This window comes from Narcine bancroftii, chromosome 9 (assembly GCF_036971445.1).
Source record: "Narcine bancroftii isolate sNarBan1 chromosome 9, sNarBan1.hap1, whole genome shotgun sequence".
Lineage (NCBI taxonomy): Eukaryota > Metazoa > Chordata > Chondrichthyes > Torpediniformes > Narcinidae > Narcine > Narcine bancroftii.
In genome coordinates, this window is record NC_091477.1 from 112,328,638 (window position 1) to 112,347,573 (window position 18,936).

Sequence of the window (18,936 nt, forward strand, 5' to 3'; positions counted from 1 at the left end):
GATTAATTGGGTAGCACAGACCAAAATGACCTGTGGGCCAAAATGGCCTGTTACAGTGCTATATGTCTAAATTTAGAAAATATACATCCAAGCCTTTTTTGTACTCTTGCTCCCTGCATTGAGTGTTTTTGTACAGCAGCATTATAAATGGTAATGGTAGGTAGCATCATTTCCTGATGGTTCATGAAGAGCTATCACATTCCTTACTCACAACAGGAAAGGTCCCAGAGAACCGGAGACTTGTTAATGTTTCATCTTTTCAGCTGCAAGTGTAATGGAGAGGCAGGTGTCCACCACCTGGTGGCGCTGCTGCACTCCTGTTCTGAGGACACACTACTCGCCAATCAAGGTCAAAGACTCACCCCAAGCCATCAAGGTGACCCTTGCAATTGGCCCACCTAAATCACCAGGTGCTGCAGTCCAGGCAGCCTGCCTGGACTCAGCCCTGACCTTCACCCAATTGGCCCAGGTGAATCACCTCGGCTGACCCCTACTGAGCACCTGCACTTGGCTATGAGCCTTTGGCCACAGCAGCCAACAGGGCACAGCCTTCCCCGAGTGATTGCCCGCCCCTACCCCCCACCCCAGTACTGCCTGCAGAGCTATAAAGGGTCATATGCCCCTTCATTCTGCCTCTTTGGACTCCTCATGGCACGCAAATATCACCTTTCGCACTGGGTTAGGGTGAGTCCTAAGGTTAGGTAGCAACAGCCGTGGCCATACTGGTCAATGGGTGGGGGCATGTAAACACCTTGATCCTGACTGTTGAATGTGAGTATTCATGTCATTTCCCCAGTCTTGTTGGTTTCTTCCTCATTATCCAGTGTACATTTTACCCCTTGCGTATTGTATGTAGGTTTGCCTAGCATATTGACCCTGTTGTCCCATTTGCATCCCCAAATTAAACATGTGCTTTGCACCTCAGCTTTGGTCTGATTCTTAACCTGTGTAACCCACACAAACCCAAATAACAAACAGAGGGTATAGAAGGGCATTATTCAGGCTGGAGTGCCCTGACCAGTGGAGAGTTGGATAGATTAGTATTTGGACCCTGTTCTTTGTGATGTATAAAAGACAAATGAAAAAGTGGGTGGGTAGGTTAGCCCTTTACAAAATTCGACAAATGCTAGGATTATCAAAGAATACAACAGGCCAGTTATAGAGATGGAGTTAAATCCATACAAGAGTGAGGTGTTCAATTCTGGAAGTAAAATGCAATGGAAAAACTTAATGGAAGGACTCAAAGACTATTGATATGTAGAGGGTTAGGTGTCCTGGTCTATAGGTCCTTGAAAGAGGCTGATCAAGTAGATATGTTGATAAAGAAAACATATGGCATATTTTCCTTCAGTGTGTTCAAAAGAGAGGAAGTTGTGTTGCAGCTATACAAAACTTAAAATACTGTGTGCAATTCTGGCTGCCCGTTACATGAAAGACATGGAGGCTTTGGAAAAGGTACAGGAGAGATTTACCAAGACATTGGTTTGTTTAGAGGGTGTGGATTAATGGGAAAGTTTGGGCAAACTTGGGTTGGAGGCTGACAGAAGTCAATAAAATCATGAGGCATTGATAGGGTCGACCAGTGGTTCTCAGCCTTTTTCTCAATCCACAGACCACTTTTAAGTATTCTCTATGCCATAGGTGCTCTGTGATTAGTAAGGGATTGCTCAATGTGGGTGGAAAGAAAAAGTTGGAAATCTGTTTTAATCGTACCTAATTGACTCGTTATGTTCAGTTTCATAACTCCAAAGGAAATGGGCCAATGACAATTTTTCTCCAAGCAAAATATTTCAGTAGCAATTGGTCTAGAGCAATGATTCTCAACCTTCCCTTCCCACTCACAGACCACCTTAAGCAATCCCTTACTAATCACAGAGCACCAATGGCATAGGGATTACTTAAAGTGGTATGAGTGGAAAAAGGTTGCAAACCACTGGGGAAGACTGTCAATCTTTTCCACAGGCTCTAAGTGTCACACTCTGGAGAAGATCTGTTCAAGCTCAACGAAGTTTAATAGAGATATGTGGGGAAATTTCTTTAAAAAAAAGGGGTGGGTGCCTAGAACAGACTACCAGGGCTGGGTTGTGGAAGAAGCTTGTACAGTAGCATTTTAGAGACTTCTCAATAGACATGTGAATACGAAGAGGTTGAAGTGCAATCAAAGTTTTCATTTGATTTGAACATCATGTTTGGCACAGACATGGACTTAAGGGCCTGTTCCTGTGCTGTACTGTTCTATGTTCTTGAATCTAATTAACATTACAATAAGAAAGAAAAGAGAAAATCTTTGTTCAAGTCAGAGCCATTTAATCTTACAACTTAAATTTCATCTTAAATTGTATACCAATTTAGATAAACATTTTACTTGATCATTTGAGGCATATGTAAATTAATTGACATTTATTGAAATACATGGTGCACAGGGGCTATAGGAAGAGAAAATAAAAAACACACTTCTTCTCCAGAGGCCAGATAGAGACAAGGTATTTGGTGTTTTGAACTTGGTTCAAGTTGTTCCACGACAGCAGCCCTGAGTGGGTGCACTGACTTTAAATTTAAGACAGAATCATTTACAATAAGGAATAACCAGAACCACAGTATTCCAAAGGTATTTGAATAGTCCAGGCGAAATCCTTCCAAGGAACAGCACTCGCTATTGTAATGCTGCCACACACAAGTATTATTACATACGGAGCATAAATCGAGGAACAGCAAAAAAAAATTACAGAATGCTCTGACTCAAAATAGAACTGAAAGTCATCAACTGGCCACAGTTTTCAGTTAGTGTATCAGGAACAAGAGTAGAAAATTAAGTCACAACTTCAAACAGATTTCATAACCCCAAAAATTAAACCATAAAATTGATAATCGTCACAAGTTGCCTTCTTCCATAGTAAGTTACTGGAGTTCAACCGTTTTAAGATGACTTAATTAGTTAAAAAATGTGATTTCTTTACAAATATGATTTTGTTCTTCAACATACAATACAGTGAAATAAACATTAGGCATTTTTACTCCTTTCCAAATAGTTTTATGGCAAGTTATTTTATTAAGATTTTATAATCCAAGATATTTTCCCAAAAGACAAAATCATATCTGTATAGTGAAAGGTTTAAATAAGGCACACATTGGCAATTTGTAAACTTTCATTATGTTAACGTTATAATTTGAAGAATATATTAAAAAACTCAAGTACTCAGAGCAGTTTGCAAGCATACATGACATGCTGTCCGATAAAGACACCTTCAGCAATCTTTTCAAGTTCTAAAATGCTTCACAGTACAGTGAATTATAATCAGGTATACATTCATAATAGACATGCAAACTTGGATTCAAAGTTTAAAATCTGCCCGCTGCTTCATAATATTCTTCCTTAACAGAGTCTACAATGAGGAAAGGCAAAAATCTGTCACCGGTGGTGTAATGTTGTTCGTTTGGCATTTGACCTTTTGATGATGTCACAGGGGCAGGCTTCAATATTGTGTTTTTCCAGGTCAGATGGGCAATGGAGCGAAGGTGAGGCCCCGCATGAAAAGTGTACTGCAGGGTTGTTTTCAGGAAAGGTTCTGAACGTTAAGCTCAAAGTGGTCTTTATTGTGTGTATATGAACCCAACACAACATGGTGTCAGAAGTGGAGGTGCTTTGAGCCACGGACCAGAGGACAAACATCCTGCTGGAAAAAAAAGCAGCGTGGAGTACGAGCCGGGACACGTGGAGTCGCCCCAACCGGGAACTTCAGCACCTCTGATGGCGACTTTTATCATGAATCCTCCGGAACCCTCCGACTTCTCAAAGCCACTGGAGTGGGAGAAGTGGATTAGGAGTGAATACACTAGTATTGGGGGGGGGGGGGGGGGGGGGGTCAAAGCTGACGACATGCTTATGAGGGCTGGATTTAACGAATGCGCAGTGCCAGTGTTGATGCAGTAAGGTTTCGACACATTTCGTTCCAAAGAAAAACGTGATGTATGAACAGGTCAAGAGAGTACAACTGCCTCATTCATCGCAGCATTGTATGTACCGTCAGAGAACTGTGAGTATGGAGATCTACATGATGAACTTTTGAGAGAGAGATTAGTAGTGGGTCTTAGAGATCCATCACTGTCAGAGAAGATGCAACTTGATAAAGACCTCACCCTCACAAGGTCTTGATAAAGACCTCACCCTCACAATGACTTCACAGCTGGAGGAAATAAAATGGCAACAGACTGACTTGAGAGAAGAAATGAGTGCACATGAAGGGGGAAAACAGCACAAATACAAAGCCAAGGAACGACACAGGGACAACAAAATTTAAGAAAACAGTGCAGAGCAGGGAAGGCCCTAATGTGGTAAATCACCTTTTCACTCAGCATTTCAGTGCCCAGCCAAGAGTGCAGAATGCCACAATTGTGGTAAACAAGGACATTATGGGAAAAGTCTGTAGGTCAACCACCACAGTGAATAAGGTTGCGAAGGACGTGGATGGACTGTTTCCAGGAGAGGTGGCTTCCAGCGAGAAACCATGGATGGCTGACATCAACATAGGAGGCAGTAAGGTAACCTTCAAAATCCACACTGGGGTTGACGTTACAGCCAATCCCGAGCAGGTATTTAAAAGAGTCATACACGGAGAGGGTAAGCTAGATAAAGCTCAGAAACTGCTCTACGGTCCGGGTGGAGTGAAACTGATGGTCCTAGGGTCAGCTACTGAAACACACTGATACAGAGAGAGGAGCACCATAGAGGAAGTCTTTGTGGTGAGAGATTTACAGATGGCACTACTGAGCAGACCAGCCTCAGTGAGACTCAAGCTAGTAGCCAGAGTTGACTCCACAGACCAAGAGATGGTCAGAAATACATATCCTAAACTCTGTGAGGGACTTGGGCCGATTCAGAAGTCTTATATCATTAAACTCAAACCTGATATTAAGCATTTTTTCTTAAAGTGCCCCAACAAGTCCCATTGCCACTCATGGGCAAAGTGAAGAGAGAGCTAGAGAGAATGGAAAATCTAGGGGTAATAGGCCGTGTGGAGAAACCAAAAGAATCGTGTTGTGGCATGGTGGTAGCCCCAAAAAAGAACAAAGAGGGTGTCTGCAGATTTGACACCCCTAAATGGGTCAGTGTAGCATGTAAAGTTTACCCTCCCTTAGGTAGGCCAAACCTTAGGCATGCTCACAGGTACACAGTATTTCACTAAGCTGGATGTGAACATGGGCTTTTGGCAGATTCCCCTGTCCAAAGAATCAGTTCTCTATACCACCTTTATCATGCCATTTGGGCATTACTATTTTAACTGCTTGCCTTTTGGTATCTCCTCTGCCCTAGAAAACTTCCAGAAAAGGATGGTGACTGAGGTTACCACAAATCTGGAAGGGGTTGTCTGTCACATGGACAATATTCTCATCTCGGGGACCACAAAGGACCAGCACAAAGCTGGGGACAATGTTGTCCTGGGGGGAGCAGAAAAAACAGGGGTCACTCTCAACATGTCCAAATGTGAGTTTGGGAAAAGAGAAGGTTAAGTTTCTTGGATATATCATCTCTTCTGATGGCATGAGGCCAGACCCAGATAAAACAAGAGTTGTGCAGGACATGAAAGAGCCAACGAACACAAGTGAACTCAAGGACTTGCTTGGTGTGGTGAATCAGTTAGGGAAGTTCATACCAAACCTGGCTGAAAAGGACAAATCACTGAGAGACCTGCTGTCCAAAAAGAACCAGTGGTGCTGGAGTCACGAGCAACAAAGGACATTTTGCAGCCTCAAGCGTGAGCTCTCATCTGCACCAGTCCTTCAGCTGTACGACTCTAACAAGCAACTGAGAATATCAACTGACACCTCATCTGATGAGCAAGGAGCAGTGATGCTACAAAAGGATGGAGACATTTGGTCACCAGTCGCTTATGCTTCCAGGTCGCTGACAGACACAGAGCTCAACTGGAAAAGGAGGTGCCAGCACTGACGTGGGCCTGTGATAGATTTAGTGATTTCATCCTTAGACTACATTTCAAGCTGGAAACGGACCACAAACCTCTTGAGTCTACTAGGTGGTAAGGGTTTGAACTTGCTGTCACCTCGAATACAAGAGGTTCAGGACGCACTTGATGAGACGATCTCACACACACTTGAAAAAAGCCTCACGACAGTTGACACACTCTCTCGATCCACACTCATAGATGGTGCTACACGTGCCGACAGTGACCTCATGGAAGAAACTAATATCTACATTGAATCTGTGCTGGACAATCTCCCGACAGATAGATACTGTGTTGAGGGTTAGCCAGGTAGGAACCAGCTACAGGGACTAGTTCAACACTACTGTCATGAGAGAAAAATTCTAAGTGTCCATAATGGACGCAAAATTAGTTATTCCTGCTAACATGAGAAATAATGTACTTGAGAAAATACACGAGGGCCATCGGGGGTAGTAAAGTGCAGGGTACGCACCTGTCAGACAGTGGGGTGGCCTGGTCTAAGCAATCACATAAGTGAGCTTGTCCTTAATGCAGAGAATGTATTAAGGAAAGGGCAAATTCAAAAGAACTTCTGATGCCAACCAAACTTCCAGACAGGCCCTGGCAAAAAAACTAGGTGCAGATCTATTCACTCTCAGACCAGCACCTATTTGCTAGTGGTGGACTATTTCTCTAGATATGAAATAGCACAGCTCAATCCAACAAGGTCCACAGATGTAATTATTCATCTGAAATCTACTTTCGCACAACATGGCATTCCAGAGACCTTAAGTATCAACAGGCCACAATTCTCTGGACACAAAATGAAGGACTTTGCGGCGGATTATGGCTTTGAGCACGTAAGCAGCAGATCTAAATATCCCCAGAGTAATGGTGAGGCAGAATGTGCTGTTCAAACTGTTGAAAACTTGCTTAAAAAGGCCAGATCCCTATCGTGCCTTATTGGCTTACAGAGCCACACCTCTGAGCATCGGCTATAGCCCTGCCCAGTTACTCATGGGACAGCGCCTTTGCACCAGTGCCTACACTTCCAGAGAGGAGGCAGCTGGCTCTCCCAGACCTGCTACAATTCCAGCACATGGAGGGAGAAAAAAGATGGATAAATGCAAAACATTTCAATAAGCAGCATAGAATAAGCGACCTTGCAAAGCTGTCACCTGGAGACCATGTTTGGATCTCTGATGCAAGAGCACAAGGCACAGTGACATCCATACACCACGGCCCACAGTTGTACCTGGTCAGCGGACCACAAGGAACACTGAGGAGGAATCGTCACCATCTCGTGTCTATACCAGCACCAGAGTCTCAGGGCGAGAATCTACAGAAATAGGTCTCTAGCAACAAAATCCCAGAGTACGTCTGCCATCATGAGAATGAGGTCAGGTAGAGAAGTTATAAGAACACAGAGACTTAACCTATGAGAGACGGAAAAAAGAGTTCAAGGAAATGTGTATTGTGAACGTTTTTCGTGTTAATTGAAGTGAGCAGAAACCACAGCTAAGGTTAACTTTGAACTTAAAGTGAGGGGGATGTGGTGTAATGTTTGGTATTTGACCTGTTGATGATGTCACAGGGGCAGACTTCAGTATTATGTTTTTCCGGGTCAGACGGGGCGATGGAGTGAAGGAGGAGCCCCCCCCCACATGAAAAGTGGGTGGTTTCCAGTAAAGGTTTTGAATGCTAAGTTCAAAGTGGTCTTTATTGTGTGCATGTGAACCCAAACCACCAAATGGTCACAAGCTTGAGAGTTAACAATGCCTACCCCCTCCCACACAGGTTTCACCAACCTGGGCTGCACTTCACCACACTGAGCCATTTAAACACAATGAGATGATACTGAAATTATTTGGAAATAATGAAATATAGATTTCAATATTTTGCCTATTGTAGCAGGTACAATTGGCTTTACACTTGCATGCATTTCCACAACAATTTCTTCAACAAAGTTGAAGGCAGAATTACAGACATTCAGTACCATCTCCTTAGATTTACCAAATGCAAGCTTTATCTAGGGAAGCTCTTTGTTAAGTGTATTTGGAATCTTTACAAAAGAAAACTCGTGAATGACCTCTTTTATTCAAGTAAAAATTCACTCTTGCTTTGTTTTATTGTACCAGTGCATGGATCGTCTTACAGCCAATTCCCAGTTCTGTATTGTGGGTTTATAGTGATGCAGCAAAGTTTGTGGTTTGTAGATCTTGTCTACAATTCTAATCTTCTTCAATTCATCTCGGCTATTCCAGTATCCTGCAATAGCGTTCAACAATATTAATAAAACCGATTTTGCAAAAGAAATCTAAATCACATTAATGTTGTGCAATCTTTTTCATCAGAACATCACGATCCACATGTGCCCTGTCCACCACAGTCAGTCTTTAACTTTGGGTGGCACAGTTAGCGAGATGCCGTTTATGTGCCAGCAATCCGGATTCAAATTCAGTGCTGTCTGAAAGGAGTTTGCACTTTCTCCCTGTGCCTCTGTGGATTTCCTTCAGGTGCTCCAGTTTCCTCCCATTCTTCTAAATGTACAGAGATTGTAGGTTAATTTGGTTGTAACTGGTTTAAATGACCGGAATCAACTTCTACCGTGCTGCAAATATTTTTTTAATTAAATTTAAAATTTAACTCTTTTTCCACACAGATGATGATTGTTCTGCCAAGTATTCCAGAACTTTTTTTTAATTTCAGCGTTCCAGCATCTGCAGTTATTTTTGCTTTTTCTTTATTTACCATCTTATTGTCAAGGGTGTTATATTATCTCTAGGCTCTTTGATGTGGCTACATGAAAAAGCAAATAACCCTAACCCAACCCAACAACAAAGCACTTTATTGAAGACAGTCAACCTTTGAAAAAAAATGTAGACATTCAGCACGGTAACAGGCCAATTTGGCCCTACGAGTCCGGGCCACCCAATTTACACCCCATTGACCTACACCCCTGTACATTTTTGAATGGTGGGAGGAAACTGGAGCCCCTGGAGAAAACCCAAGCAGACACAGGGAGAATGTACAAACTTCTTACTGACAGAGCAGGATTTGAACCCTGGTCCGGTCCCAATCACCGGTGCTGTAAAGGCATTGCACTAACTGCTACACCAACTGTGCCACCCTAACCCTTAACAGGACAGCAGTATCTGGTAAAACAATGCACTGAAGTCAAACACTTGATCCACTCAGTTCTTGTACTGCATACATTTCATTAGTGAATGAACCCTGCAACTTGCAGACAGCAAAGATGCATATGTCAGGATAGTCTTCATTTATTGCAGCTCAGCATTCAATACCATCAACCCCCAAAATTAATTAGTAAACTCCTAGACATAGGCCACAATTGTGCAATTGCATCCTGGATTTCCTCACCTCTAAATGCCAGTCAGTTCTGATTGGCAAAAACATCTCCTCCATAATCTCCATCACCAAGAGAGCACTACAAGGATAGGTACTTAACCCCCTGCTCTAAATGACTGTGTGGCCAAATACACCACCACCAAATACATTCGTCGATAATGTCACAGTAGTGGGCTGTACAAAAGGGGTCAATGAGTCAGAGCACGAGGAAGGAGATTGAAAACTTGGGTGAATGATGTACTAACAACAACCTCTCACTCAATGTCAACAAGTCCAAGGAGCTGATTGTAGACTTTAGGAAAGGAAAACCAGAGGCATATGATCCAATAATCGTTAAGGAATCTAAGGTGGAGAGAGTGAGCAACTTTAACTTCCTGGGTGTTATTATCGCAGAGGACGTGTTCTGAACCCATCATATAAATGTTATTCTGAAGAAAGCATGGCAGCAACTCAGGAATCTGTGGAGGTTCGGTACATCGTCGGAGACCTTGTCAAACTTCTACAGATGTGTTGAGGAAAGGATACTGACTGGTTGCACCATGGCCTGGTATCTAGTTTCCAATATATCTGAGCAAAACATATCCTGCAAAAGTTAGTGGACTCAGCTCAACACATCACAGGCAAAACTCTCTCCTTCATCAAGAATATCTATATGGAACATTGTCATTGGAGAGAAGCAGCAATTATCCACAACACCCAGGACATGCTCTGTTCTAGCTGCTGCTTTAAAGAGGAAGTACAGGTGCCACAGGACTCGTACTTCCAGATTCAGGAATATTTGCTACCCCTCAACTATCAGACTCGAACAATAGACTCAGAGATTAATTTAACCCTTTGGACTCCAAGTCCTGGTTTTGCAGGACGACAGGTTGTACTGTAATCTGGCGACGTTGGGACTTGGCAGACCAGAGAGAATGTTGGAAAACAGAAATTGACCCCTAAGCAAACATATCAAAGGAAGATAAAAGCTTATAACAGGAAATAATACTGTGGAGTGGCATGGAGAGCGTAGTGGTTAGCACACTACCTGTGATCGGTACTGGGGTTCGAGTCCCGCACTGTCTGTGAGGAATTTGTACTAATGGCAGCAGATTCAAACATGCCAGACCACGTGAGTTGCCAGACCACAGAGCGTTGGCTATACCAACAAGCGCATATATTCAGTGTCCTGGTTTTATACCCAACCATCAGGTGGTTCGCACTGCTGTTCGTACTGTAAAGGTTTACCCATGGACCCAGTCCGGAATACAGTATATATTATGAAAGGTTAAAAATGGCCAGAGTCCTTAGGGTTAAGGACTCGCATTTGCCTTGTTATTTATTACTGTGTTGCATTTATACCTACGTCTGCATTTGCAGAGTCAGATTGTTTGAGTACAGTTCACAGTTACCGGTATAGAAATGAATAAACCTGGCCTGCAGAAAAAAAGCTCAGGGTTGTATGTGATGCCATGAATCTACTCAGACAATAAATTTGAACATTGACATTGTCAAGTTATCAGGACTGCAGCATTAGTTAAAACCTTTCCTGTTCAAAGCACTTAACAGTGGATACTTTGATAAATAAGTTTGATCTGCAAAAATAATAGTTAACATAAAAAGAAATAGAATATCAAAGCTCAGGATTTTTGACGTACCAATTGCAAGACCAGCTAAAAAAGCTGCCCCGAGGCAGGACATGTCCACACTCTTTGGCTTCTCGATTTCACAGAGAAGCAGATCTGCAGTAAGTTGCATGATAAAATCGTTCTTGCATATCCCACCATCTGCCCTGAAAACAATCAAACAGCTCATCTCCAAAAAGAACATTAAGATTCACCCCATTTATCATGAAAAAATTAAATAGAAATCATACATGGCATTATTAAAGCTGGAAATTTTCCTTAATGGTTTCCCAATTTTAGCAAGTTCATAGAAACATGGAAAAAAGTCTCCATAAGCACACAACTGCAGAACCTTATTCCTGCTTTCTCTCCAGAAACCTTGATCCCTTTGGCGACTAGGGCCACCTCTGACTCCTTTTTGAAACCATCTAACAAATAAGCCTCAAAAACTTTCTGTGGTCGGAAGTTGCACAAATTCACTGCTCTATGAAAAAGTTTCTCCTCTTCTCACCCCTAAACCAGCCATTCTCAACATTTTGTTTTGGCTATAGCCTCCTTTGGACTCTGCTCCTTCCCTGTGAAGCAGTCAACTTTAGTTGTTTCCCCACCACCCCCCCCATTGTTCTCCAATACCAATAACAAAAAATATTTTATGATTTTGGTTGGTGGCAGCCCTTAAATGTGCGGTGGCCCCTGTTGGGAATGGCTGAACATAGCCCATTCTTAGATTTTGACCCCTTGATCTCGACTTCCCCAAAAGCAGGAACATTCTTCCTTCATTTAATTTGTCCAGTCTGGTCAGAATCTTATATGTTTCAATGTGATCCCCTCACATTCTGCTAAATTTCATTGAGTATAACACAAGTCTATCCTGACTTTACACAAATCCATCCAAGGAATCAGCCTAGCTCATAACTTGACAAAGGGTTCACGCCTGAAACAGTGGTTACCCTTTACTTCCTATAGATGCCGCATTGACCTGCTGAGTTTCTCCAGCATTTTTTTTTTTGTTTGTATTGCACTACAATCGCAGCATCTGCAAACCTACTTGTTTAACTATATTCAGTTTGGTGAACCTGCACTGCACACCCTCAAGAGCAAGAATGCTCTCCTTCAGATAAGGAGGCCAAAACTGTACCCAATACATGAGATGTGGCTTCACTAAAGCCCTACACTACTGCAGCAAGAATTTCCCTGCTCCTGTATTCAAAAACTCTTACAAGAAAGGCCAACATGCCATTTGCTTGCTTGACTCCTTGCAGAAGCTGCATTCCAAACTTCACATCTTTTCTCAAGTTCATTATAAAATGCATATAATTATGCAAAAATGCATGAAGTGTTCTGACATTGAAATGGAGTGTACCTAATACATTTAATCGGAACGTTGATCTCTCGCAGCATTGTATCATGGAGTTGTTTGTTCCTGTAGAAGAAATGTTATAAATATCACTGAATACTGAAATGCATGAGAGAAAATGTAACATTATACTTTTTAAAAAATGTTTTATTTAATATAAAACCACTTAAACATATCACAATATTTCAAACTTAATCCAAATACATGTGGGACCCATAGGAGAAAGGAAATGTTCAAGATTCATTTAAATTTTAATACCAACAGTTTGTAAATATGGGCTCTATATTTACAAAAAATATTTATCTCTTAAATTTTAGTAATTTTCTCATGATATACAACTCCGAACTTCTGCATGCCATCTCTTCATTCCCAAGTCAATATTGGATTTCCAAGATATGGCAATACATTTTCTAGCCATTGCCAAAGCAATTTAAAAATTTTTTAGTTAATATATATTCAAATTTAATTTAGGTTTAATTCCTCTAACATCTGCCAATAAAAACTGATCCTGTGGGAATCTAACTCGTTATTCGTTCTAATAAATTACCCAAATCAAGCCAAAAAGGTTTAATTGTGGAACACTACTAAGTCGAATGCAAAAATGTACTAACTTCTTGTCCACATCTAAAACATAAACCTGAATAAATATAACACATATTATGTAACTTTTGTGGTGTTAAATATAACTGATGAATAAAATTATATTGAACAAACCGATATCTCACATTTATTGTACTTTTTTTTACTCTCTCTGCATATCTGAATCAATTTACGTTCATCTATTTACTTATTTAAATCTACCTCCCATTTATGTCTTGATTTATGAACTCCTTTTTGAGACTTCTTTTGTAATAATTTATACATCTCTGAAATAAATTTCTTTACATCCCAGCACTTAATAATAATTCTACGTCTGTCTTTGCTGGTAATACTGAATCTTGGCCAAACATTTGACAAAAAAATCTCTCAAATTGATAATAGCAAAATTTTGAATGTTCTAATATCTCAAATTTTTCCTTCATTCTTCTAAAAGTAATCAATTTCCTGGCTTCAAATCAATCTTTAATTTTCTTAATACCATAATTTTGCCAAATTTTAAGAAATTAATTTTCCATAGAAAATGGAATAATTCTCTTTTGAAATAAAGGTGTTCTTCCAGACATTAAACCTCTCCTCCAATCTCTTTATCAATTTTATTGCAAAGTTCAATCAAATCTTTCAGCATGAGTGTTTATTTGCTATTAATAATCTTGCATTCAATTTATAAATCAAATGTTGTGGATCTATTTCTCCTATTTTATCAAATTCTATAAAGCTGGAGCTTTATTTAACTTATACATTACATTAATAAATCTCAACTGTGTTGCTTCATAATAATTCATAAAATTGGGGATCTGTAAACTTCCTAAATTGTATTTCCACATCAATTTCTTCAAAGAAACCCTAGCCATTTTTCCTTTCCATAAACATTTTCTAACACAAATATTAAATTCCTTAAATTTTTTTTCGAGGAATTGGAATTGATTATATTGTATTCGAGAAAAAACATTTATCTTAACACAATTTACTCTATCCATCAAAGTAATAGGTAGCATATTCCATTTTTCCCAAATCTTATTTAATAAATAAATAATTCAATTTAAGTTTTTTTTTTCTCAAATCTGATTGAACGTGAATACCTAAATATTTTATTCTAAGATCTGGCCACCTAGATTCAATGACTTCCTTACATTTCTGATAACCTCCATTAACTAAAGACATGATTTCACTCTTCTCCCAATTTATTTTATATCCCAATATATCTCCATATTACTTTATTCTAATTTTAAGTTGTTGCATAGAATTTAAAGGATCTACTAAATAAATCAAAACATCATCTGCAATAAATTTACTTTATATTCTTCTTGTTTCACCTTAATAACCACAGTCTTTTAATCTCATCTTATTAATTTAGTTAATGGTTGTATTGTTAAAACAAATAAAGTTGGTGACAATGGGCAACCTTGTTTACTTGATCTCATTAATTCAAAAGATGTAGAAATCTGTCTATTTGACATGACCTTTGCAATAGGTTTTTTTAATATATCATTCTAACCCAATCAATAAACATTCAACCAAATTTACATTTCTCTAAAACTTTAAAGAGGAAATCCCATTCTAATCTGTCAAATGTATTTTCAGCATCCAAAGTGAATGCCACACTCAGGTCTCACCTTTTTTAACCCAAATGTATTAAACTAAGGAGCCTCGCTACATTATATGCAGATTTCCGACCATTAACTTATCCAGTTTGATCCATATGTATTAATTTCAGTAAATATTTTGGAATCTATTTGCTAATGTTTTAGCTAATATTTTATAATCAACATTTAATAATGAAATTGGTCTATAAGATGCTGGTTTCATGGATATTTTTTGGGATTAGTAATAATTGCCATTAAATAGGATTCCGGCAGAGATCGTACCTTCATAGCATAATTTAAATTCTCTAACCAGGGAAGTGGTTGAGACTGCTTCATTAAACATATTTAAAATTCGGTTAGATAAATTTTAACATGATAGAGGAATTAGGGGATACGGGGAAAAGGCAGGTAGGTGGAGTTAGATCAGCCATGATCTTATTGAATGGCGGAGCAGGCTCGAAGGGCCATTTTTGGCCTACTCCTGTTCCTACTTCCTATGTTCCTACGGTATTAAAAGATCTTTAAATTTCCTGTAAATTTCCACTGGAAATACATCTTCTCCTGGAGATTTATTATTTTGCATTGAACTCATTGCCTCGCTAATTTCACTTGATGTAAATACTACATTCACATCTTTCATTCCCCTTCATTCAGACTAAGTAGAGCAATTTGAGATAAAAACTTAACAATCTTATTTTCATCATGCACTGATTCAGAATGATATAATCCAGAATAACATTCCCTTGTGGTTTATATGTAATAGTCCCCGAAGATTTTTTAACTACATTAATGTCTCTAGATGTCTGTTCGGCTTTCAATTGCCATGCAAAAACTTTTGAGTTCTTTCTTCTAATTCATAATATCTGTTTAGTTCTTTGAATTAATTTTTCTGTTATAAATGTCTGGATAGTGTTATATTGAAGTATTTTTTATTAATTCATTGCATTTTTCTTTTCTTCCTAAGGATTATTTTGTAGATCTTTTTCTAATTTACCTATATCCTGTTCTAATTGATTTGCCTCTATATATTCCTTTTTAATTTTAGCCAAGTAACTTATTATTTGAACAGAAAAGTACTTTTACTCTCACAGAAGGGTTTAAATGAACATAAATTTGGCTTCCTTTTATACGCACCTGAAGGCTATAGATTCCAATATTGCTCGAACAAGATGAACTTTGGTCGTTGAAGGCTTCAGTCCCATAAATGATGCACATGCATAAGGATCATTCAAAGGAGCCTGACCAAAATAAAACACATCATAGCAATGAGAATACCGAGCTCAACGTCATACAGCAATAAGCTCTCCGAACCCTTCTCCATTGATAACGGCGTGAAGCAAGGCTGCGTCCTCGCACCAACCCTCTTTACTATCTTCTTCAGCATGACGCTGAAACAAGCCAATAAAGACCTCAACAATGAAGATGGTGTTTACATCTGGTACCGCACGGATGGCAGTCTCTTCAATCTGAGGCACCTGCAAGCTCACACCAAGACACAAGAGCAACTTGTCCGTGAACTACCCTTTGCAGAGGATGCTGCTTTAGTTGCCCATTCAGAGCCAGCTCTTCAGTGCTTGACGTCCTGTTTTGCGGAAACTGCCAAAATGTTTGGCCTGGAAGTCAGCCTGAAGAAAACTGAGGTCCTCCATCAGCCAGCTCCCCACCATGACCACCAGCCCCCCCACATCTCCATCGGGCACACTGAACTCAAAACGGTCAACCAGTTTACCTATCTCGGCTGCACCATCTGATGCAAGGATCGACAAAGAGATAGACAACAGACTCGCCAAGGCAAATAGCACCTTTGGAAGACTACACAAAAGTGTGGAAAAACAACCAACTGAAAAACCTCACAAAGATTAACGTATACAGAGCCGTTGTCATACCCACACTCCTGTTCGACTCCGAATCATGGGTCCTCTACCGGCATCACCTACGGCTCCTAGAACACTTCCATCAGCGCTGTCTCCGCTCCATCCTCAACATTCATTGGAATGACTTCATCACCAACATCGAAGTACTCGAGCTGGCAGAGTCTGCAAGCATCAAATCCACGCTGCTGAAGACCCAACAGCGCTGGGTGGGTCACGTCTCCAGAATGGAGGACCATCGCCTTCCCAATATCGTGTTCTATGGCGAGCTCTCCACTGGCCACCGAGACAGAGGTGCACCAAAGAGGTACAAGGACTGCTTAAAGAAATCTCTTGGTGCCTGCCACATTGACCACTGCCAGTGGGCTGATATCACCTCCAACCGTGCATCTTGGCACCTCACAGTTCGGCGGGCAGCAACCTCCTTTGAAGAAGACCGCAGAGCCCACCTCACTGACAAAAGACAAAGGAGGAAAAACCCAACACCCAACCCCAACCAACCAATTTTCCCTTGCAACCGTGCCTGCCTGTCCCGCATCGGACTTGTCAGTCACCAATGAGCCTGCAGCAGACGTGGACACACCCCTCTATAAATCTCCGTCCGCGAAGCCAAGCCAAAGAAAGAAGAATAGCTACACCTCTAGCTTTTGAATTATATGATGCTGCCGCTACGTGCCCTACCCAGACTCTCTTTAATTTATATTCCATTTCAGTTCGATGCGTTTCCTGCACAAATGCTATATCTATTTTTTTCTTTTTTCAGGAAATTTAATAGCCTCTTCGTTTTAATTTGGTTATGTATTCCATTAATGTTTATAGTCATATAGTTTAACGTGGCAATCTCATATCTTGTTTACACCTCATTTCCGCTTCCTCACCACCACAATCCCCTTTTTCCCCATTTTCATCCAGTTTTCCGTTTTTAAACTCAAAGTATGACAACACATTTAAATCACAAAATACTCCAACAACTCCCACATCCAATAGTACCTTAACCTCAAATGCCCCCCCCCTCTGAGTTGCCCCTTATCCCTTGCCAGGCAACCACAACTCCCCTTTCCATTTGGATTGCAATCCGCACACTGATTTCGCAGTGACGGTTATTCTCTCCCCCCCACAAAAAACTTTTTTTTTAAAACACATATAACAAAGCTCTCTTTTTTTCCCCTTCCTTCCTTCCCTTCTCTTTTCCCTGCTTTAGTTCTTTACATATACATTGTTTTAACATCTTTATATATATTTTTTCGCTGTTCTTCATTCTTGTTACATCTCTTCATCTCTCCTTCTGTCCTGTAAGTGTTCTGCAAATTCTTGTGCTTCCTCCGGATCCGACAACAGTCTGTTTTGCTCCCCAGGATAAATATTTTAAGCACAGCTGGATGTCTTAACAAGAATTTATAACCTTTTTTTCCATAGAATCGATTTTGCTGTATTAAACTCCTTCCTCTTTTTTAAGAGTTCAAAACTTATGTCTGGGTAAAAAAATATTTTTTGACCCTTGTATTCCAATAGTTTATTATCTTCTCTAATTGTACTCCTTGCCTGCTCCAGTATATTTTCTCTTGTCATATATCTCAAAAATTTTACTAAGATGGATCTTGATTTTTTAAATTTTTTTTATTTTTCACACTATGAACCATACTGACCAAAATACACACAAACATTTCCCTCTTGAATATACAGAGTGTCATTTTCTCCCCTTTTCCCCCCTCCCTTCTTCACCCCCCCTCCCACTCACTCAATGTTCAACATATATGATACATTAAACCCATTAAACAATGTCATCACACAATGAAAATAAACAAGAAATTTGTGTCATCTACTTTTACATACTGGGTCAGTTCATTTCGTCTTCTTCTCCTTCTGTCATTTTAGGGGGTGGAGGTCCGCGGTAGGACTTCTCTGTTGTGTTCCATGTACGGTTCCCAAATTTGTTCGAATGCTGTGAGGTTATTTTTTAAATTATACGTTATTTTTTCCAATGGAATACATTTATTCATTTCTATGTACCATTGCTGTACTCTCAGGCTCTCTTCTGATTTCCAGGTTGACATTATACCTTTTTTTGCTACAGCTGAGGCTATCATAATAAATCTTTTTTGTGCGTCATCCAATTTGAGACCTAATTCTTTACTTCTTGTATTACTTAGTAGAAGAAAGATCTCTGGATTTTTTGGTATGTTGCTTTTTGTGATTTTATTTAATACCTGATTTAGATCTTCCCAAAACTTTTCCACTTTCTCACATGCCCAAATTGCATGTACTGTTGTTCCCGTTTCTTTCTTACAGCGAAGATGGTCTGCGGTTTCGTAGCTAGTGTTCTGTGCCCTTTCTATTTCCATTCCTTCCTGCATTTCTGTCATTCCCAGGACCTTTGGGATCCATTCTTTTATAAATTCCTTCATATCTGTGCCTTCTTCTTCCTTCAGGCCCACTATTTTTATGTTGTTTCGCCTACTATAATTTTCCAACATATCAATTTTCTGAGCTAACAACTCTTGTGTCTCTTTAATTTTTTTTGTCACTTTCTTCCAATTTTCCTCTTAAGTCGTTTACTTCCATTTCTACAGCCGTTTCTCATTCTTCCACATTTTCTACTCTTTTCCCTATTTC

The 18,936-nt window shown here is 40.0% G+C and overlaps 1 protein-coding gene across 2 annotated transcripts in view; it reads right to left on the reverse strand.

Annotated features, from left to right (window-relative positions):
* Window positions 1-2,286: 2,286 nt before the first annotated feature.
* The window catches only part of gk5 (glycerol kinase 5), a 75,200-nt gene continuing 58,550 nt past the window's right edge, over window positions 2,287-18,936 (reverse strand). Inside the window, exons 13-16 of one of the 2 annotated variants that reach the window (XM_069897356.1) lie at window positions 15,587-15,690; window positions 12,276-12,335; window positions 10,946-11,079; window positions 2,287-8,207 (exon numbers count right to left, since the gene is read on the reverse strand). In XM_069897356.1, the coding sequence (XP_069753457.1) occupies window positions 8,050-8,207; window positions 10,946-11,079; window positions 12,276-12,335; window positions 15,587-15,690 (456 nt within the window). In that variant the 3' untranslated portion in view covers window positions 2,287-8,049. The remainder of the gene's footprint in view (window positions 8,208-10,945; window positions 11,080-12,275; window positions 12,336-15,586; window positions 15,691-18,936) is intronic. The other variant, XM_069897357.1, reaches the window with a different exon arrangement.